The sequence below is a fragment of the Dendrobates tinctorius genome, unplaced genomic scaffold, assembly GCF_039654945.1.
Source record: "Dendrobates tinctorius isolate UK_male_01 unplaced genomic scaffold, ASM3965494v1 ptg000114l, whole genome shotgun sequence".
NCBI lineage: Eukaryota > Metazoa > Chordata > Amphibia > Anura > Dendrobatidae > Dendrobates > Dendrobates tinctorius.
In genome coordinates this window covers 3,948,387-3,971,095 of record NW_027361782.1, presented here as the reverse complement: position 1 = coordinate 3,971,095, position 22,709 = coordinate 3,948,387, and the positions used below count along the sequence as shown (strand labels likewise).

Here is a 22,709-nt window from a genome sequence, read left to right as displayed (position 1 = left end):
TTTGGTCACTGTCATTTATGTTTGTATCTTGTATGCAACAATTCTCATGTACATAACCAGGAATCAATTGTGCTCTAAAAATTAATAATTATTGTGTGTGGAGCTCTCCATGCATGTGCTGTGACTGTGACACAGCCACGTCACATGCAGCTGCGGAACCGAACAGCTGATCAGCCGGCGCGATACAGGAAGCTGTGTTCCCTCTGCAGCTTATTCGGTAAGCGCTATAGCTTGTCGAATAAGAGGGAACCCGAACAAATTCGCTCAACTCTAATTGTGACGTGCATATGATTTTATGATGGTCTTGATTTGGGGGAATTTTATTTTTCATTAAAGACAAAACAAAAAAAAAACGATTATTCCACCTTCACAGAAAGGATTGCAGAATCATAGAATCATAGAATCGTAGAGTTGGAAGGGACCTCCTGGGCCATCTGGTCCAACCCCCTGCTCAAAGCAGGATTCGCTAAATCATCCCAGTCAGATGTCTGTCCAGCCTCTGTTTGAAGACTTCCATTGAAGGAGAACTCACCACTTCTCGTGGCAGCCTGTTCCACTCATTGATCACTCTAACTGTCAAAAAGTTTTTTCTAATATCTAATCTGTGTCTCCTCCCATTCAGTTTCATCCCATTGCTTCTAATCTTTCCTTGTGCAAATGAGAATAAAGTTGATCCTTCTACAATGTGACAGCCCTTTAGATATTTGTAGACAGCTATTAAGTCTACAAATATCACAAATGCACAATCTCCGTTCAGTTGCATGTACCTATCCAGCTCGCCATCTGACACTGGTTTCTTATTATCTTTCTATTGTGCTACCTTACTGCTGCTTTCTAGTGCAAAAAATGTGTAATTGTAATTCAAATGTTGCAGGGCAGATACCACCTCAACCTATCATTGATTAGTCACATGGAATCTGGTACTTCTGCTTGCACATCTCCTATCGCTCTCTCTCTATCAATTCAATATTTGCATTATCCACAGATTACTACACTCATCTCCTTAACTACTGAAGGAATATAAGACATTACAGTCTATTGTACCGTATTTGTCCAATGGTTTAGGGCTTTCTCTATCTATATGGATAAACTGTGAGCTCTGGCATCCTCTCACTAGCCTGAATAAACATAAAATGGCATTCCCTGTGTTGCCTTTTATATAGGCTATCATAGTCTCTCTTGATTGGCTGAGCTATCACACAGAACAGAGAACAGATCAGAAGTTGAATGTTGGACATTTTTCCATTTCACTTAAAAAAGAACTAGCTTAGAAATTGATGACAAAGACACATCTCATAACAATTGTGTCCGGGCAGTGTCCACCATTATGCCTGAACTGTGTCCATCATTGCTCCCAGGCTGTGTCCACAATTGTGCATGGGCCGTATACTTCATTATGATCCCACATTGTTTTCGGGCCATGTGCACCACTATGCCTGAGCCCTGTACACCATTGTGCCCGGGCCACGTTCCCCATTGTGCTCTGGCCGTGTCCATCATTGTGCTATGACCGTGTCCACCATAATGTCTGGGCCAAGTCCACAATTGTGCCTGGGCAGTATCCTCCATTATGTTCAGGCTGTGTCTACAATTGTGTCTGGGAGTATCCTCCATTATGCTTGGGCCATGTCCACAATTGTTCCTAGGCAGTGTCCTCCATTATGCTCATGCCGTGTCCACAATTGTGCCCGGGCAATGTCCTCCATTATGCTCAGGTCGTGTCCACATTTGTGCCCGGGCAGTGTTTTCCAATATGTTCGGGCAGTGTCCACAATTGTGCAGCATCTCCTCCTCTTCTTACAACAGACTGTAAAATTTGGGGAAGTGAGGAGACAATCACTGGAGTTTTGGAGGAGAATGTTGTCCATTTCTTGTCTGATGTCAGATTCTCGCTGCCCCACAGTTCGGGGTCTTTGCCGGATTTTTAGTTTCATAATGCAACAAATGTTTTCGATCCGAGCTGCATCACTGAACTTTTCTTTTACGGACCCTGCTGTTGTTATGAAGGCAGGGTGTGGTTTACCATTGTCCTGCTGAAATACACAAGGCTTTCACTGATATAAAAGTCAGGATGGAGCAGATGTTGCTCTATCACCTGTATATAACGCTCAGCATTGGTGGCGCCTTTCATGTGTGAGCTGCTCCTGCCACAGGCAGTAATGCTGGATTGTCCCGCTGCTCGATACCAAGCTGGATGTTCCCTCTACTCCTGAGTCCACAGGACACGGTGTCTGAGGTTTCCATAAAGAATTTCACATTGTGCTTACTTCAACCTCAGAACAGTTTTCCATTTTGCCTCCGTCCATTATAAATAAGTTTTGCCCCAAAGAAGATCAGCGTTTCTGGATTGTGCTGATATTTGGCTTCTTTATATGATGGCACTCTTATTTGCATTTGTGGATTGTACGGTGACCTGTGATAACAGACAATGATTACTGGACGTTTTCCTGAGCCTATGCATTGATTTGTATGACCGAATCCTCCCTGTAATTAAGGCAGTGCTGCCTGAGGACCCGGAGATCACAAGCCTCCAATACTGACTGTCAGCCTTGTCCTTTGTGCACATGGATTTCCCCAGAACCTCTGGATCTTGTGATGATATTAGGTCTTGTAGATGGATATTCACTGTCTTTGTAGTTTTATGTTAAGGAACATTTTTCTGAAAGACGCAGCTGTTCATAGACCGTGACCTCTGACCATGTTTGCTTCGGAGAGACTCTGCCTCTCTCACATGCTCCTTATACACAGTCATGTGACTTAGTTGAACACTGACCCTCCAGCAGTTTTTCACTAGTACCAGTTACTTTTTCAGAATTTTGTTAACCCCATCCCACCTTCTGATCTGTGTGAATAAAATGCAGTGATAAGAAATTCCCAAATCATTGCATTCTTGTTTTCTGAACAGTTTATACAGCGGCCCAACATTTTTGGAATAGGGATTCTAATATCTAAAAATATTTAGAATTGAGAGTCCTTAGTGGTTGATACCTTTTAGGCTGTGTGCCCACGTTGTGTTTTTTAAGCGTTGCCGCTGCGGAAATGCTTAAAAAACACTAACAAAATGCATTCCCATGCAATCCTATGGGATTCCTCAGTTGCTGTGCCAATACTGCGGATTTTTCCGCTGCGGAATCGCATAGCGGTAAAATCCGCAGCATGTCCATTAATTCTGCAGAATCGCGGCGATTCCACCGCCATAAGATTGCATTGAAACACTCACTTTACACATGTGGCTATGCGTAAAGTGAGCGCTTCATATGCGGATGGTACCCAGGGTCTAGAGGAGAGGAGACTCTACTCCATACCCTGGGTACCATATTCCTGTAAAAAATAGAATTAAAATAAAAAATAGGGATACAGTCATATGTTAAAGTTTAGGCACCCCTATTAATGTTAACCTTTTTTCTTTATAACAATTTTGGCATTTGCAACAGCTATTTCAGTTTCATGTATCTAATAACTGATGGACGCAGTTATACTTCTGGATTCAAATGAGGTTTATTGTACTAACAGAAAATGTGCAGTCTGCAGTTAAACAAAATTTGACCGGTGCAAAAGTATGGGCACCTCAACACAAAAGTGACATTAATATTTCGTAGATCCTCCTTTTGCAAAAATAACAGCCTCTAGTCACTTCCTGTAGCCATTAACGAATTCCTGGATCCGGGATGAAGGTATTTGTGACCATTCCTGTTTACAAAACAATTACAGTTCAGTTAAGTTTGATGGTCGCCGAGCATGGACAGCCCGCTTCAAATCATCCCACAGCTGTTCAATGATATTCAGGTCTGGGGACTGGGATGGCCATTCCAGAACATTGTAATTGTTCCTCTGCATGAATGCCTGAGTAGATTTGGAGCAGTGTTTTGGATCATTGTCTTGCTGAAATATCCATCCCCTGCGTAACTTCAACTTCGTCACTGATTCTTGTACATTATTGTCAAGAATCTGCTGATACTGAGTTGAATCCATGCGAACCTCAACTTTAACAAGATTCCCGGTGCCGGCATTGGCCACACAGCCCAAAGCATGATGGAACCTCCACCAAATTTTACTGTGGGTAGCAAGTGTTTTTCTTGGAATGCTGTGTTTTTTAGCCTCCATGCATAATGCCTTTTTGTATCACCAAACAACTCAATCTTTGTTTCATCAGTCCACAGGACCTTCTTCCAAAATGTAACTGGCTTGTCCAAATGTGCTTTTGCATACCTCAGGCGACTCTGTTTGTGGCGTGCTTGCAGAAACGGCTTCTTTCGCATCACTCTCCCATACAGCTTCTCCTTGTGCAAAGTGCACTGTATTGTTGACCGATGCACAGTGACACCATCTGCAGCAAGATGATGCTGCAGGTCTTTGGAGGTGGTCTGTGGATTGTCCTTGACTGTTCTCACCATTCTTCTTCTCTGCCTTTCTGATATTTTTCTTGGCCTGCCACTTCTGGGCTTAACAAGAACTGTACCTGTGTTCTTCCATTTCCTTACTATGTTCCTCACAGTGGAAACTGACAGGTTAAATCTCTGAGACAACTTTTTGTATCCTTCCCCTGAAAAGCTATGTTGAATAATCTTTGTTTTCAGATCATTTGAGAGTTGTTTTGAGGAGCCCATGATGCCACTCTTCATAGGAGAATCAAATAGGAGAACTACTTGCAAGTGGCCACCTTAAATACCTTTTCTCATGATTTGATACACCTGGCTATGAAGTTCAAAGCTCAATGAGGTTACAAAACCAATTTAGTGCTTCAGGAAGTCAGTAAAAAGTAGTTAGGAGTGTTCAAATCAAGAAAATGATAAGGGTGCCCATACTTTTGCACCAGTCAAATTTTGTTTAAATGCAGATTGCACATTTTCTGTTAGTACAATAAACCTCATTTGAATCCAGAAATACAACTGAGTCCATCAGTTATTAGATATATGAAACTGTAATAGCTGTTGCAAAAACCAAAATTGTTATAAAGAAAAGAGGTTAACATTAAAAGGGGTGCCCAAACTTTAACATATGACTGTATACTTACTTTCTGTCGGCCCCCGGAGTCCTCCTGGCCCTCAGCGGCGATGCCAGCAACTTCCGTCCCAGGGATGCATTGGGCGAATGACCTCTGATGACGTAGTGGTCTCGCATGGATGCTACGTCATCAGAGGTCATTCGTGCAATGCATCCCTGGGAACGGAAGTTGCTAGCAGCGCCAATGTCGACTGGGAGGACTCCGGGGGCCGACAGAGGGTAAGTATATCCCTATTTTTTTATTATTTTTAACATTCTATCTTTTACTATTGATGCTGCATAGGCAGAATCAATAGTAAAAAGTTGGTCGCACTTGTCAAGCACTATGCTTGATGAGTGTGACCAACCTGTCAATCACTTTTCCAAGCGATGCTTCAAATCGCTTGGAAAAGCGCAAGCATTCTGCAAGCTAAAAACGCTTGTGTTTTGTGGGAAAACGCATGCGAATTCCGCATGCATTTTACCCGCGGTGGAGAGTTGGGAAATACTGCAGACAATTCTGCAGCATTTCTGCAACGTGGGCATAGCCTTAATGGCTAACTGAAAAGATGGTAACAAATTGCAAGCTTTCGATACTACTCAGGTCTCGAAAGCTTGCAATGTGTTACCATCTTTTCAGGTAATACAGATGGTTAGCACTCGGCCAGAGGGTTCGAGTTCGCGGTGCCAGTGAGAAGGAACGGATAGTCCCAGAATCGCATAAACAATGTATAGTCACTGCACACGCTGATTGTACTTAATGTGAAGTAAATTTATTGCTTGACAGTGAGGAAGCGACATCAAACGACGTTTCGGCCACATCGGCCTTTATCACAAAGTCGCTGTAATAAAATACATACATAAAAATATCAAAAAATTGTAAACTTTATACAAAATATATACACATAGTATCCAGAGAGCATGGAATATAAGCACTAGAATTATTTAGAAAGATGTGGAGACATCAAACACGTGAAACTGAGAGATAACGCGGTAGATAAGAAACATGAAGGAGCGTGGTCATACCCTTTTCAATTGAATGTAGGGTCTGTTTTCACCAAATCGATAGTGTCACTGCTAGGCATAAATGAGTTGATAGCATATTCTGTAAGTAGGGATAGATGAACATATCGTTAGGGTAACATAAATAAAGAAAAAAAGACAAAAAGAAAAAAGAAAAAAAAGACAAAAATAAAAAATAGGAATAAGAATGAAAATAAAAATAAAAATAAAAAATAAAGAGTAAAAAATGAAAATAGATCAAGTACTAAACTGGGTGTCTGGAGGACAGATGGATAAAACAGATTAACCAGCATAAGTGGCGTAGCTAGTTGTATACAAAAAAGACAGTGAGGGACTGTAAAAATATGCCCAGGTATCTAGCTGTCCAGACAAAAGCTGTATTCTATTTAGGGAAAACAAAAAAATATACCAAAGTTGCCGCTAAATCCTGTTCCTTGAAGAGGTGGTGGACTGGTAAATATGCCACTGCTAAACAAAGAAAAAGGGGGTACATTAGAGATGTGGCAGGATTGGTGGTCCTGGATTAGGACCATACAAAAGTTGGTGATGCAGCGGTGGTCCTGGGTAGGGAAAACACTCCACTGAGCCACCAATAATAGTAAGTACTGTCCCATTGGGACCACTGCTGTACCACCAACCTTACCATGGTCCCTACCCAGGACCACCGCTGCATCACCAACTTTTGTATGGTCCCAATCCAGGACCACCAATCCTGCCACATCTCTAATGTACCCCCTTTTTCTTTGTTTAGCAGTGGCATATTTACCAGTCCACCACCTCTTCAAGGAACAGGATTTAGCGGCAACTTTGGTATATTTCTTTGTTTTCCCTAAATAGAATACAGCTTTTGTCTGGACAGCTAGATACCTGGGCATATTTTTACAGTCCCTCACTGTCTTTTTTGTATACAACTAGCTACGCCACTTATGCTGGTTAATCTGTTTTATCCATCTGTCCTCCAGACACCCAGTTTAGTACTTGATCTATTTTCATTTTTTACTCTTTATTTTTTATTTTTATTTTTATTTTCATTCTTATTCCTATTTTTTATTTTTGTCTTTTTTTTCTTTTTTCTTTTTGTCTTTTTTTCTTTATTTATGTTACCCTAACGATATGTTCATCTATCCCTACTTACAGAATATGCTATCAACTCATTTATGCCTAGCAGTGACACTATCGATTTGGTGAAAACAGACCCTACATTCAATTGAAAAGGGTATGACCACGCTCCTTCATGTTTCTTATCTACCGCGTTATCTCTCAGTTTCACGTGTTTGATGTCTCCACATCTTTCTAAATAATTCTAGTGCTTATATTCCATGCTCTCTGGATACTATGTGTATATATTTTGTATAAAGTTTACAATTTTTTGATATTTTTATGTATGTATTTTATTACAGCGACTTTGTGATAAAGGCCGATGTGGCCGAAACGTCGTTTGATGTCGCTTCCTCACTGTCAAGCAATAAATTTACTTCACATTAAGTACAATCAGCGTGTGCAGTGACTATACATTGTTTTTACCATCTTTTCAGTTAGCCATTAAAAGGTATCAACCACTGAGGACTCTCAATTCTAAATATTTTTCTATCTACTGGCTGACATGGTACAAAGATATATATCTTTCTTGTGATAGGGATATCTTTCTAGTCATCTGTCTGTAATCTAGTAGGTATCTAACATCAGATAGAAGAAGCTTGTCAGGTCCAAACACACATTAATATCACCAAAATATGTGTAGAGTAAGGAATAGGCACTGTGAGGATGATGGATATGGACAGCTGGGACTGTGAGGATGGGGGACAGGGACTATGAGGATGATGGATACACACAGCTGGGACTCTGGGGATGGGGGACAGGGACTATGAGGATGATGTACAGAGACTGCTAGGATGTTGGATACGGACAGCAGGGACTGTGGGGATGGGGGATCAGGACTATGAGAATGATGGACAGGGACTGTGAAGACGATGGATACTGACAGTAGGGACTGTGGGAATGGGAACTATGAGGATGAACGACAGGGACTGTGAGGACGATGGATACAGACAGCAGGGACTGTGGGGATGGGGGATCAGGACTATGAGAATGATGGACAGGGACTGTGAAGACGATGGATACTGACAGTAGGGACTGTGGGAATGGGAACTATGAGGATGAACGACAGGGACTGTGAGGACGATGGATACAGACAGCTGGGACTGTGGGGATGGGGGATCGGGACTATGAGGATAATGGACATGGACTTTGAGGACGATGAATACAGATAGGAGACAGAGGGGATGGAGGATAGGAACTACGAGGATGATGGACAGGGACTGTGAGGATGATGGGTACGGACAGCAGTGATGATACGATCAGCAGGGACTGTGGGATAGTGTAGTGACTATGAGGATGATGGACAGAGACTGTGAGGATGATGAACTGTGAACATGGGAGAAAGGGACTGTGAGGATGAGAAATAGGGTATTTGGGGATAAGGGATAAGGACTGTGGGGACGATGGATAATGACTGTGAGGACAAGGGATAGGGATGTAAGGATGGGGGTGATAATGACTATGGTGATGATGGACAGGACTGGGGAATCAATAGATATGGACTGTGGGAACAGGAGATAAGGACTGTGAGATCGAGGGATAGGGACAATGGGGTGAGAAATAGGGACTTTGGTTATAAGGGCTAGGGATTGTGGAGTCAGGAGATAAGAGCATTTGTATGTTAATATTAATCATGTGATTAAAGGGAATCTTTCCCCCTGGAATGGGAGATCAATTAATATGGGCATACAGATTACAGAAATGTTACACTAGTCCTACCTGTCTGCCTCACATTAATGGTCATGTTACATTCTGTCCCCCTGGGACATGTATGACCTATTAATATGGGCATACAGGTAATATAAATGTTACACTAGTCCTACCTGTATCTTAATATCAATGGTCTTGTTACCTTCTGTCCCCCACCCCCCCAGAACGTGTATGACCTATTAATATGGGCATACAGGTCATAGAAATGTTACACTAGTCCTACCTGTACACCTCATAGCTGCGGTCTTGTTGCTGAGAAATAGATTTGCCTCCCATCAGCATCACAGTGTCATGTGATGTGCAATTGTGGCGCCGGAATCCCGCGCCTTCACCCAGCACTCATATATTCTGCGCAGGTGTCGGCGAGTCACTGCTACTTCGGTAAATGCGTCCCAGAAGGTGACAGATTCTGTCACGATTCATTATGGGATTTGAGGCAGCTCTAGTTCTGCTGTAATTTAAATGTTGCTTTTTCCTTTTGGTCCAGCAAGAGTTAATGTCATTCTCTTACTGGCAGCTGCTTTTTGGCTGGTCAGCTGATGTTGGGTGGTGACCACTCCAACCAACATTTAAACAGTCACATGACCCAACAGCTGATCGTCAGTAATAAAGTTACTGTATGCAGACCAGCCTGGAGTGAGGAATTCACTGGTGTCGGTGGAGTTGCTGCTGTGGGAGTTCAGATTCCTGGTGCTGTTTTCTATGCTGCTCTGGAGCTTAGCAGCAGAGCCTGAAGCTGAGTATTTATTCCTTTTTCTTTTGTCTGTCCCGTGTTTGTCACTTCCTCTGTGTTTTTACCATCTGCAGTGGTGATGCTAGCTTCCTTGATGACCAGTGCACTAGCCAGGGTATAGTGAGGTGACAGCTAGGGACTAGGCACGTGACGGTAGCTGGGGGGGGGACATGCATAGGGCATTAGGTAAGCTTAGGGACGGGCACAGGTTGGTGTCAGGAGGTGTCCCATCCCTCACTCCCTACTGTTAGGGCCTTCCTCTCCTTTTTCCATCCCGTCGTATTTGTATGCTGTGTCTTCCACCGGATTTATCTGTCTTCGAACGTGACATTATAACCGATCGTACCATTTTTCCAGTGACCCTATGGCTTAAGCAGAGACTTTTGCACGCCTGATCCAGACCCTCACAGATGAGGTTATGGAGTTGCGGTCACAGGTGGTTCAGCAGCTTCAGCTTGTGTCTGGGTTCTTGGCCTCAGCTCCTGTCTTGGCTCAACCAGAACCCTAAGATTTCTCTATCTGACAGATTCTCTGGAGAGATAGAGATACAGTTTACAGTCTTCCTTAAAAAACATACATATATTTCAGGCTCCATCCTCGTTCCTCAGGATGTGAGGAACAATGAGTGGGGATTATAGTCTCCCTTCTTAAGATTGATCCCCAGTCCTGGGCCTTCTCCCTGCCGACTGACTCACCATCTTTGTGTTCAGTGGATGAGGTTTTTGCGTCTTTGGTGGTGTATGGGGATCCTGTTGGGGTCTCTTGGCTGAGTCTAAATTCTGTAAGATCAAGCAGGGGGCCCGGCCGGCTAATGAGTACTGCTCAGGGGCCCAGCTGCCTGAGGAGTACTGCTCGGGGGGCCCGGTTGGCTGATGAGTACTGCTCGAATTTGTGGATATGGGCCACTGACACTCAGTGGAATGACCCTGCTCTTAAGAGCCATTTCTGCCAGAGTCTGTCAGCTAGGCTTCATGATGCTCTGGTGCAGTATGATACTCCCGGGGCGTTGGAGGCCACCATCGCCTTTGCTATCCGGTTGGATAGATGCCTCAGGGAGAGATATACACCCATTCTGCCCACTGTTGTTTTTCCTAGGGATGAGGACAAACAGGTGCAGACGGACGAACCCATGCAAGTGTGGGTGTCTCCTCTCATGCTAGGTTGCCTGCAGTTCACCGTGGGACGGGGGCATTTTTTAACTGTGGTCTTACTGATCACTATATTAAAGTCTGCCCATCTCAAATCAAAATTGGTACTCCATCACAAAAGCCGCGTTCCCCTGGTCATATGGAGGGAGGCGACCAGGATATGTACATTTGCTCATCTGTTTACTATTTTGCCTGAATAAGAGGTTAGTGGGAAAACTGAGACTATTCCGATTCTTGTGGATAGTGGAACTGGAGTTTGTTTGATGGATTCTCGCTTTGTTCGGACACATCGTCTGGTCTGGCAAGACCCATTTCTATTTGTGTGATTGATTCTGTTCCTGTCAGCCAGAAGATCTGATCCAAGTCATACATAATGTGAACTTGTGCATAGGGATTCTTCATGAAGAGTCCCTGTCCTGCTACGTCTTGAAGGATATGCCTACTCCCATAGTCTTAATCCTTCCCTGGCTAAAAAAAAAAAAAAAACACAATCGGTTCCCGATTGGTGGTCCAGAGAAATAGTCAGTTGGGGTAAGTTTTGTAAAAACAGTTGCCTGGGAGCTACAATCTCTGCCATCCTTCTTAAATCAACCCTTTCTTCTCTAGTGGAGACAGCTAAGGTGCTACCAGGGATAGAGGCAAGACTCTACCCACACCTCAGGTAAACTCTGTAACTCCACGTCCTCCCATAAAGAGTGGTCTGGGGAGGGTGGTGGTTTCCTCTGAGTATCCTGAGGGTATGAGTTTGGTGACATGGGGGATGCCTCTGTTGTATGTCCCTCAAGGACAGTACCTTCTTGTGGCAAACATACGTGTGGTGATAAACGTTCAGGTCCGGACCTACAGTATGTGCGAATGAGTATGTGTGTATGTCCACTTCAAACATCAGGTCGAAGTATGCATCTGGGCCCTGGAGTTCTAGGGTGATCGGGCCATATCGGGTGTCGGCCATTCTCAGCCCTAGGACCTTCCAGTTGGAGTTACCCTCAGTGATGCACGTACACAACGTATTCCACAGGTCGGCACTCTGGAGATTTGTTGTGCCTCTGGAGCCTACGTTATTACCATCACCGTTGGGTTGCGTTTGCTGTAAACCTGAGGATCAGGTGACTACGGAGGTGTATACTAGTGGGTTGATGCGTCCTTGCAGTGCGTCGTTTCTGGGGAAGTAAAGTCTTAAGGGTCCAAGGGCCCCTCATTAAAAGGGGAGTACTATCACGATTCATTGTGGAATTCGTGGCAGCTCTGGCTCTGCTGTAATTTAAATGTTTTTTTTCCCCTTTGGTTCAGTAAGAGTTAATGAGAGTTAATGTCAGTCTCTTGCTGGCAGCTTCTTTTAGGCTGGTCAAGCTGATGTTGGTTGGTGACCACTTCCACCTTCCTTTAAATAGTCACATGACCCATCAGCTGATCCAATGGTAAAGAGTTACTTCTATGCAGACAAGCTAGATGTGAGGAGCTCTCTGGTGTCAGTTGTGTAGCTGCAGTGGGAGTTCGGATTCCTGGTGCCGTTTTCTACGATGATTTGGAGATTAGCAGCAGAGCCTGAAGCTGAGTATTTTTTCCCTTTTTCTTTGCCTGTCCCATGTTCGTCTCTTGCCCCTGTGTTTTTACCATCTGCAGTGGTGACGCTAGCATCCTTGCCGGCCAGTGCACTAGTCAGGGTATATTGAGGTGACAATCAGGGATTGGCACGCGGGGGGAAGCACTCGCTTAGGGCATTAGGGACATCCACAAGCTGGTGTCGGGAGGTGTTCCCATCCCTCGCCCCCTACTGTTAGGGACTTCCTCTCCATTTTCCATCCCGTCTTATTTGTATGCTGTGTCATTCGCCAGTCCTACCCATGTTCGAACGCGACAGATTCACTTTAATGACAATTCTTCTGTTTGTCTTTCTCACAGTAAGATATGAACCAGAATGTCCACAGTTGCAGATCTCCGACACCTCAGAGTTTATCTATACTTCTGAACGGCAAAACTTCCCAGTTATTGATTGATTTAGGGTACCGTTACACCTAGCGATGCACCAGCGATCCCGACCAGCGGTATGACGCGGTCAGGATCGCTGGTACATCGCTAAGTGGTCGCTAGTGAGCTGCCACACAGGCAGATCTCACCAGCGACATCGCTGGGGACGGGGATCACTACTTACCTGTCAGACGCGGCGATCCTGCGTCCTCCCGCCCGGCTCCACGCGTCGCTCGTCGGCGCCACAGCAGGCCCAGCAGGAAGTGGCCGACGAGGAATGATCCAGGAGCTTCTCGCGCGACCAGCGATAACCAGCGGGGGAGCCGGTCGGAGGTAAGTATCACAAGCAGCGATATCACTAGCAATATCGCTGCTACGTCACAAAATCGGTGACTTTACAGCGATATTGCTAGCGATATCGCAGTGTCTAACGGGGGCTTTAGATGTAGGAGCTGACACTTATCACTGGACATATTCACTGTACAAGAGTCACCACCCTGAAATGAGACTAATGCCAGATATGCCTGTCAGAGACAGAAAATGTCATTTCTTTGTAGACAAGGATGACTTTCAGGTTTTCATATTATTATTTTAAGGGAATGTGATTTTTACATATTTCATAATGTATCATTAACCCTCGTGCTGGATGAAATCTCTGCCATCATCTCACAGATTTACCTTCAACCTCAGAAACCGTTACATTTTTATCTGGATCCTTAGGAAATGTGTCAAAGTACGTGCAGTGGTTAAAAAGAAGCCGCTGACGTCTCACACTGGGCATTGTTATATATTTTATGATTGCAAAGGATTAGCAGAGGTATGCTGCAGAATGGCAATGTGCACAGAAGGGGAACGGTAAACTGCAGCAGCCTCTAATCTCCTCGCCCATCTCATTCTTCCTTGTGCCATCTCCTCTCCAGCTTCTGCTGACAAAAATGACTGGCTGCAAAAAGCCTTCAGTCTGCAGTCTAACGGGCGGCTATTCCAGGTTTAATTTTGTAGAAATATATTGGATTAGGAGATAGTTGTGAGATGAAATTGTAATTGTGGAGGTGATTTGCTTACGTATGCGAAATGTCCAGTAATGGCTTTAAAGGAAGCGGCTCCCGTGCTGCACAGATCACGGACCGGACTCGAGAGGGCGAAGGTTTGTTTCAAAATGACAGAAAAATGTCATCTGAAGAAGATGCAAATCTAGAGCTATACCTGCAGTAGATTACAGGGCTCATGGACGAGTTTTTTCTTCTAATTTAATTGCTATGGGGTTTTTTTGTATTATTTTCATCATATTGAATAGCTATGGTTGGTCAGGGGAATTACTTATTACATAATGGTCACATAAAATGCTGCAAAATGCTAAATAAAATAAATATAAGCAAATGAATAAATCCTGCAGGTCGCAGACCAGATGTCAACATTTTAGGACTGAAGACCTGCTCCTGTTAACACATTTAGTGCTGCTTCTCCTAGCAGCATTGCAGAGAGCTAAGTTCTGACCAGCAGCACAGCAATTCTGATGATCTGGGCTGTCAATCAAGCAGGAGAACACCGTCCCTGGAAGCCAGGAGGCAGAGGAGCGCTGCGCTCGTGAAGAATGAGGGCACAAAATAAAAGTGGTTTATCACTGGGTATTGTCAATAAAGAAGTTTAAAAGGCGTATCCCGAAGACAAAACATATGACGTTTTAAGCAGAGTTGGCCATTCTGGAGGCCATGAAGAGCTGTCTTTGGTCACCTGGTCACAGAAGCTCAACCATCTCGCTGAACAGTAGTAAGAAGGCAAAAGGTTAAAAAGCTCACCTCTCTGGTTGGCCCAATGCTCCCTACCTACTGTACTGTCCTGCAGGCCACGGAAGACAGTGAAAATGTGTAGTTAGTGTAGAGAACTAGACATCGGGCAAGGAGCACCCAGAGGAGTGAGCGGAGGAGTCAGACATCAGGCAGGGAGCACCCTGAGGAGTGAGTGGAGGTGTCAGAAGGGGACCAGACATCAGGCAGGGACCACCCAGAGGAGTGAGCGGAGGTGTCAGAAGAGGACCAGACATCAGGCAGGGAGCACCCAGAGGAGTGAGTGGAGGTGTCAGAAGGGGACCAGACATCAGGCAGGGAGCACCCAGAGGAGTGAGCGGAGGTGTCAGAAGAGGACCAGACATCAGGCAGGGAGCACCTAGAGGCGTGAGTGGAGGAGTTAGAAGAGGACCAGACATCAGGCAGGGAGGACCCAGAAGAGTGAGCGGAGGAGTTAGAAGAGGACCAGACATCAGGCAAGGGGCACCCAGAAGAGTGAGCAGAGGAGTGAGTGAAAGAGGAGTGAGTGAAAGCAGTCAGAAAAGTGAGCAGAGGACCAGGTATCAGGAAGGAAGCATCCAGAGTAGTGAGCAGAGAACTAGACATCGGGCAAGGAGCACCCGGATCAGTGAGCGGAGGACCGGACATTGGGCCGGGAACATCTGGAGGAGTGAGCAGAGGAGTGGGTGAAGGACCAGACATTGGGCAGGGAGTAGCTGAAGGAGTGAGTGAAGGACCGGAGATCAAGCAGGAAGCAGCCAGAGGAGTGAGTGAAGGACAGGACATTGGGCAGGAAGCATCTGGAGAAGTAAGTATAAGGATTTATTTAACATCTCACATTTATAAGACTCCTGGGTATGGAGAGACCCCAGACCATAATAAGGGAGTAACTTCTCTAAAAATTGAATTCCCCAGAAAAACCCGCACAGACAGTAAAATTCTGAATATGCGTATCTCTCACCTTTACAAGTTAAATGTTACAGAAACAAATTACATTGTCTCCTGTGTATTCCTGGACAACCCCTTTAAGTGATATAGGGTCCTCGATTCTACTGACAGTGGATAGGTGACATGTTATCTGCGTCCATTAGTGATGGAGTCGATATTCCATGTCCGTAATGAAGCTCTTTGTACACGAACAATATATTAGACGCAGCCTCATTAACATAGTAATGAAATCTCTCCAAACTCTGCTAGGAAGGCAAAAGGCAGCAGTAATTAGGAGCGGAAAAATCAGTGACATCAACCTTCAGAAAAGGTGCAAATATGCCTAATGTGCAAATAATACAAGTGGGCGGAGCATAGTCGCTCCATTCTGCATCTGTCTCCCCACTCAGGTCGCAGAGATGGGACAATATCTAATTAACTGACGAGTAATATAAGAATCAGATAAAATGTATCCAGTGGATTTGGAGGTTTGTGAAGGAAGGAATCTACATAAGTTAATTACATGGAAGTTTTGCCTTTGAAGATGGCGGTGAACGCGCAGACAATCGCTCCAGCCTCCGCTCCTACCTTTATTCATATCAATCAGCAGCTTCTTCTTTTGCATTCGCTCCATTTTTTCACGCTCAGCTTTCTCCTTTGCGATTTTTGCTCGTTTCATCTTTTCCTCCATTTCTCGCCTCTTATTATTTTCTTTGACCGCCTCCTGCAAATAAAAAAGATAAATGTCCATTATGGCTCTTATTAAAGAGTCAAGATTCACCCCAGTCTGACACATCCTGCAGCTATTAAATCTGCAGTCCCAGGATAGCCTCCAAACAGGGAACCCATGCAGAGAATCCTGCACTCCTTACAGGAAGTCCATGCAGGGAGTCGTGCCCACCATACAGGGAAACCAAGCAGGGAGTCCTGCCCACCATACAGGAAGACCATGCAGGGAGTCCTGCCCACCATACAGGGATACCATGCAAGGAGTCCTGCCCACCATACAGGGATACCATGCAAGGAGTCCTGCCCACCATACAGGGAGTCCTTGCAGGGAGTCCTGCCCACCATACAGGGAGTCCTTGCAGGGAGTCCTGCCCACCATACAGGGAGTTCATGCAGGGAGTCCTGCAGTGCTCACCATACAGGGAGTCCTGCCCACCATACAGGGAGTCCTGCCCATCATGCAGTGAGTCCTTGCAGGGAGTTCTGCCCACCATACAATGTATCGGCGTACAGTAACATACTGCTGAAGAGCAGGGAGACTCGATCTCCCTGCTCTGCCACCTGGCCACTATGAGGCACATGAGCAGAAGGGGGACCCAATGCCAGCAGTGGGTCCTCCCGCCCATCATCGCAGGTTCAACTGATGCCAATACAGCTGACCACATTGATGAGAGAAGGAGCTCCCTCTCCCATCATCTGCCTCTCAGCATCTGACATCACTGATGCAGACACTGACAGCGGGCGTGATGACGTTACTACTCAGCACCCGCTGTCCGGAGATGTGCATGAGCCCGGAGCAGCGGAAGAGAGGTGAGTATTGGATTTATTTATTTTTATGAAGGTGCATAGAGTTCTAAGAGTTCTAAGCGTTGCTGTATTATATTATAGTCTGCCTATGGGGTGCTACATTATACTATAGAGTCTGCCTATGGTGGATGCATTATACTATATAGAGTCTGCCTATGGAGGCTGCATTATACTATATAGAGTCTGCCTATGGAGGCTGCATTATACTATAGAGTCTGCCTGTTAAATATTAATTATTGGATATGTATTTATATTCTTATTACACTCAGTTCTGTACTGAACAAATTGCTTTCCGCTGACACTACATATGTTATTTCTGTAAGTTTAGCTCATGGTAAATGTCAACCCCATATATATAGAGACCATGTGCTCTGAGAGACGTATATAATGGCCTGCAGGAAGGAGGGGGGGCTCTCTCTTCTTCACTCTCTTCGCCACTACGGCCACTATGTTGAATGGACAGCTGGTATGTAACTTAATCACCACGTGTGACTTCAAGAAAAGCTTATGACAGAGACAGAGGTCTTTTCCATTCAGAGTTCCAGGAAAGAAGGAACAAACTTTGCTAAGAACAAATGGACAATCTCTTTATAACTATTTTACCTATTTTCATATTTCACTATAATGATCTTTTTTTTGGTGGGCAATCCAAATAAACCACTACATTTTTTATAAAAAAACTTTGTGAAATTTCCATTAGATAATCACATCTGGTAACAAGTCCTGAATAAATAAATATACGGAAATGAGTATATTTAACAATGCCTATGGGGGTGCATTATGCAGAGTCTGCCTATGGTGGATGCTTTATACTATATAGTCTGCCTATGGGGCTGCATTATACTATTGAGTCTGCCTATGGGGGCTGCATTATACTATAGAGTCTGCCTATGAGGTGCTGCATTATACTATAGAGTCTGCCTATGGGGGGTGCATTATACTACTTTATATAGATAAATAAAAAAAAAAAAATAGAATGGCACTAAGGCTAGTTTCACACTAGCGTTTATTCCACGCAGCGCATGGTGCCGCTAAGCCCCGCCCCCTGCCGGCTCCCTGGCCGCCCCATCCGGTCATCGCCGCCTACTATCGCACATGGACACATGTGATCTGCGCACCCTATCTTTAGCATAGGGTGCGCAGATCGTGCACTGGCCGTGCGCTGGTAGTATTTTGGCATGCACTGCGCACTTTTGAAGGTGCGCCGAGCGCACCGAAATGCAACATGCTGCGTTCGGCGCACACGGGCGCACCTTCAAAAGTGCGCAGCGCACGCCAAAATCCTACTAGCACACGGCCAGCGCACGATCTGCGCACCCTATGCTAAAGATAGGGTGCGCAGATCGCATGCGTCCATGTGCGATAGTAGGCGGTGATGACCGGATGGGGCGGGCAGGGAGCCGGCAGGGGGCGGGGCTTGGCGGCGCCGTGCGCTGCGTGGAATAAAAGCTAGTGTGAAACTAGCCTAAGAAACAGTCTACTAACTGGTGGAGCGGGTGGACTCTGAGTCAGCAACACTTTGCAGGGTGAAAGCACGGTAATGAAGGTGCTTTCTTGAGGAAGCACACATGAGGAAATCCAAAAAAATAAGGAAAAAAGCAGCACACTCCGTTTACCGTATCATAAAAAACCTAAGTCCTTTATTTCAGAAAAGCATACATGGACAAGGTTTGTGAGGGCAGGATAAGTGCAGGATGGACCCGTGGAAGCATGTTTAACGCGAAACGGCCGTAGTCCTGTTTCTTGCCTGCATGCCTGCGCTTATCCTGCCCTCACAAACCTTGTCCATGTATGCTTTTCTGAAATAAAGGACTTGGGTTATTTATAATACTGTAAACGGAGTGTGCTGCTTTTCTCCCTTATCTTTTTTGATTATACTATATAGCGTCTGCCTATGGGGGCTGCATTATACTACAGAGTCTGCCTATGGGGAGTGCATTATACTATAAAGACTGCCTATGGGGGGTACATTATACTTTAAAGATTCTGCCTATGGAGTTTGCATTAAACTGAGTCTGCCTATGGAAGGTACATTATACTGTATTGAGGACTACTTGGTGCATTATACTATATTTATTTTATTCATTTCTATAGCGCTATTAGTTCCACAGCGCTTTACAGACATTATCATCACTGTCTCCGATGGTGTTCACAATCTAGAATCCTTATCAGTATGTCTTTGGAATGTGGGAGGAAAGCGGAGTTGTCCTTGGTGGGATTTGAACCCAGGACCCCAGCTCTAGCAGTTATCTGTTGGGCCATCATATAGTGTGGAGATAACAGTGACGTGGCCATCATACAGTGTTCAGGGATCATTGTTGATCATTAGGGATAACTTCAGATTATTAGCAATCATTGCGGATCATATCATTGCAGACTATTAGAGACTAGATGGAGACCCGATGCCATCGCATCGGGAGGGTGGTAATGTCGCGATGGGGGCAGGCTTTGCAGCATTGAGAATCCCCCCCCCCCCATGAGCTCACTCACCTATCCACTCTCTCTTTCCCGATGTGCTGACTTCTCCCATCTGTGCTCTCTTCTTTGACCTGTCTACCCCATGTGCTATCCCCCTTGTCTGCTGTCTCTCTCCTTCTTGTGCTGTGTTCTCCCATCATGTGCTGTCCCGTTTGAGCTGTCTCCCCCCTGTGCTCTGTCTCTCTCCCCCATCTGCTGTCTTCTCCTCTCATATCATCTCTTGTTTGACCTGTGTACCCCATCACTAAACAGTCAGTGCACAGCATGACAGGAGGAATTTGTATTTAAAGGGGTTTACCCACAAACAAAAAATCATTTTTAAAATTGTTTGTGTCTGACCGTGTATAGAACATACCACAGCTCCTGGGCAGGGGAGGAAGCAAAAGACAATACTGACATTACAGCAGGAGATCGCAGAGGATACATTTTGTGAGGTAAAATATTGTTTAAATATAGTCAGTGAAATATTTTACCTCACAAAATGAATCCTCTGTGATCCCCTGCTGTAATGTCAGCATTGTCTTTTGCTTCCTCCCCTGCCCAGGAGATGTGGTATGCTCCGTACATGGTCAGACACAGACAATTTTTAAAATGAACTTTCGTTAGTGGGAAAACCCCTTTAGGCTGTGTGCACACGTAGCGATTTTTAAGCGTTTTTGCCGCGATTTTCGGCGCGAAAACGCTTAAAAATCGTGTACAGAACGCCCCCCATGCATTCCTATGGTATTCCGCACATGCTGTGCTAATGCAGCGCTTTTTTTCCACGGTGGAATCGCATCGCGGAAAAAATCGCAGCATGCTCATTCTTTTGTGCAGAATCGTAAAGAATTGCCGCGATTCCGCACCCATAGGAATGCATGAGAATCGCTTACTTCCCGCATGTGGCTATGCCCACCATGCGGGAAGTTAAGCGTCTCATGTGCGGTTGGTACCCACGGTGTGGAGGAGAGGAGACTGTCCTCCAGGCCCTGGGTACCATACCCCTGTAAAAAAAGAATAAAAAATCGGGGTATATTTACTTTCCGGTGTCCCGCGCTGCATTCCCGGCCTAGCGTTCCCAGTAATGCCTTGCGGCAAGGCCCTGTAATGACGTGGTCTCGCGAGATCGCTATAGCAACGCGAGACTACGTCATCACAGGTCTCGCAAGGCATCGCTGGGAGCGCTGAGGCCCGGGAATGCGGCGCGGGACGCCGAAAGGTAAATATACCCCGATTTTTATTTTTTTTTTTTAGCATTTTAACATCCTATCTTTTACTATTGATGCCGCATAGGCGGCCTCAATAGTAAAAACCTGGTCACACTTGTCAAACACTATTTTTGACGAGTGTGACCAACCTGTCAATCACTTTCCAAGCGATGCTTCAAATCGCTTGGAAAGTGCTTGAATAACGCACGCGAAAATCGCGGCAAAATCGCGATCATAATCGCGGTGAAATCGCGCGGAAAAAACCGCGCGATTTCTGGGAAGGAGTCCGGTTTTTAGTGAGCGTTTTAAAATGCTACGTGTGCACATAGCCTTAATGTGACCAGCTTCCTCTGCCTGTAGACACGTCGTGCATCTGTCAATGGGATCAGCCGAATGATTCACTGCGCCTGCGCGGAATTTGCGCAGGTGCAGTGCGACGGTGTTCCGCTCGTGGTGTCGTGCAAGAGGCTTCATGAGTGTGTGAGTGTGAGAGTGAGTGTGTGAGAGTGAGAGTGTGAGTGTTTGTGTGGTGCGTACGGCGTATAGAGTGTGTGATAACAGCACATAGCATTATCCTCCTGTCACAGCGTGTCCCTCACAAAATGAATCCTCTGTAATCCCTTGCTGTAATGTCAGCATTGTCTTTTGCTTCCTCCCGTGCCCAGGAGATGTGATATGCTCCGTACATGGTCAGACACAGACAATTTTTAAAATGAACTTTCGTTAGTGGGAAAACCCCTTTAATGTGACCGGCTTCCTCTGCCTGTAGACACGTCGTGCATCTGTCAATGGGATCAGCCGAATGATTCACTGTGCCTTCTCGGAATTCGCGCAGGTGCAGTACGACGGTGTTCCGCTGGTGGTGTTGCGCAAGAGGCTGCATGAATGTGTGAGTGAGAGAGTGAGTGTGTGAGAGTGAGTGTGAGTGTTTGTGTGGTGTGTACGGCGTATAGAGTGCGTGATAACAGCACATAGCATTATCCTCCTGTAATAGCGTGTCCCTCCACCGGCCTGTGTCCCTGGACTGTAATGTAATCAGGCCTGAGTCAACAAACAGTGGGGGAGTCTGTCTTTGTTCTCCTCAGCATAGGACTTATCCAATACAAGCTGTAGCTTCTGGAAACTTCTTATGTTAGCCACATAGTCAAACGTAGGTGGGAGCCCTCCCCTATGGAGGGGTGGATCCCAGGACATAGAACAATAGACACGTTTGGCCCAGGCAGTTGGGTGTTGACGAGCCAGGGGCTAGGACCTTATGCTGAGGCGAGATCCTAGTGCCTGTGTGTGGAGAGTTAAAAGCTGCCATGTGGAATGGTGTTATGTCCCTCATCTGTTGGATCCATTGAACTCATCCCAGGATTATTTTGTTTTTTTCCTTGGCGCCCCAGGAACTGTTTCCCTCTTGGTGTGAACTCATTGTGGACTCTAAGAAACGCTATTGATATTTTATGTTCTAGGCTCCCTGTTTCAATAAATCCCATTGGATTGATCTTCGGCCTGGTGTCCCTTCCTGCTCTGTCACAAACACCGCCACACCTCCTCCACCATCTGTACAGAGGGCACAATGCAGTCAGGTGGTAACGTCCTCCTGGAATCACTAAACCCAGACTCCTCCATCAGACGCAGATAGAGAAGTGGGATTCGTCACTGCAGAGAACAGTATCCTCCAGAGTCCAGTGATGGCGGCTTTACACCATTCTATCCAATGCTCGGCATTGTGCTTGGTGATGTACAGCTGCATGCAGCTGCTCAGTCATGAAGCAGTGTCTGTGCTGATGTTATATCAGAGGAGGTTTGGGGTGATGGGATGAGACATTATACATTGTGGGACAATGAAACTGAAGGAGAAATCTGAAATTAGTGATTAGGACGCGTGGCCGAGGACTTTCCCCAGACAGTGTAAGGTCACATGTTCATCTTGTTACAATGTATCTTTCTCTGGAATGTCGGGTGATCGCTGCTCCAACCTCAGTTGTGTCTGACATTGCTCAGTAATTAATCTTGTCCTGTTTTCCCGCCTCCTGCTGTGATTTCTGCAGTCCTGATTCTCCTGATCCAGAGCAGAGAACGGCCGGATCATCACTAATCCTACATGAAAAAGAAACGTTCTGACATTTATAAATATACATGA

The 22,709-nt window shown here is 45.4% G+C and overlaps 1 protein-coding gene across 6 annotated transcripts in view; it reads right to left on the bottom strand.

Moving 5' to 3' along the window:
- Positions 1-22,709, bottom strand: part of DIAPH2 (diaphanous related formin 2) — a 1,634,550-nt gene that overhangs the window by 337,901 nt on the left and 1,273,940 nt on the right. For all 6 annotated transcript variants that reach the window (XM_073589842.1, XM_073589844.1, XM_073589841.1 and 3 more), the window contains one exon: positions 15,966-16,101. In XM_073589842.1, coding sequence (XP_073445943.1) covers positions 15,966-16,101 — 136 coding nt within the window. The remainder of the gene's footprint in view (positions 1-15,965; positions 16,102-22,709) is intronic.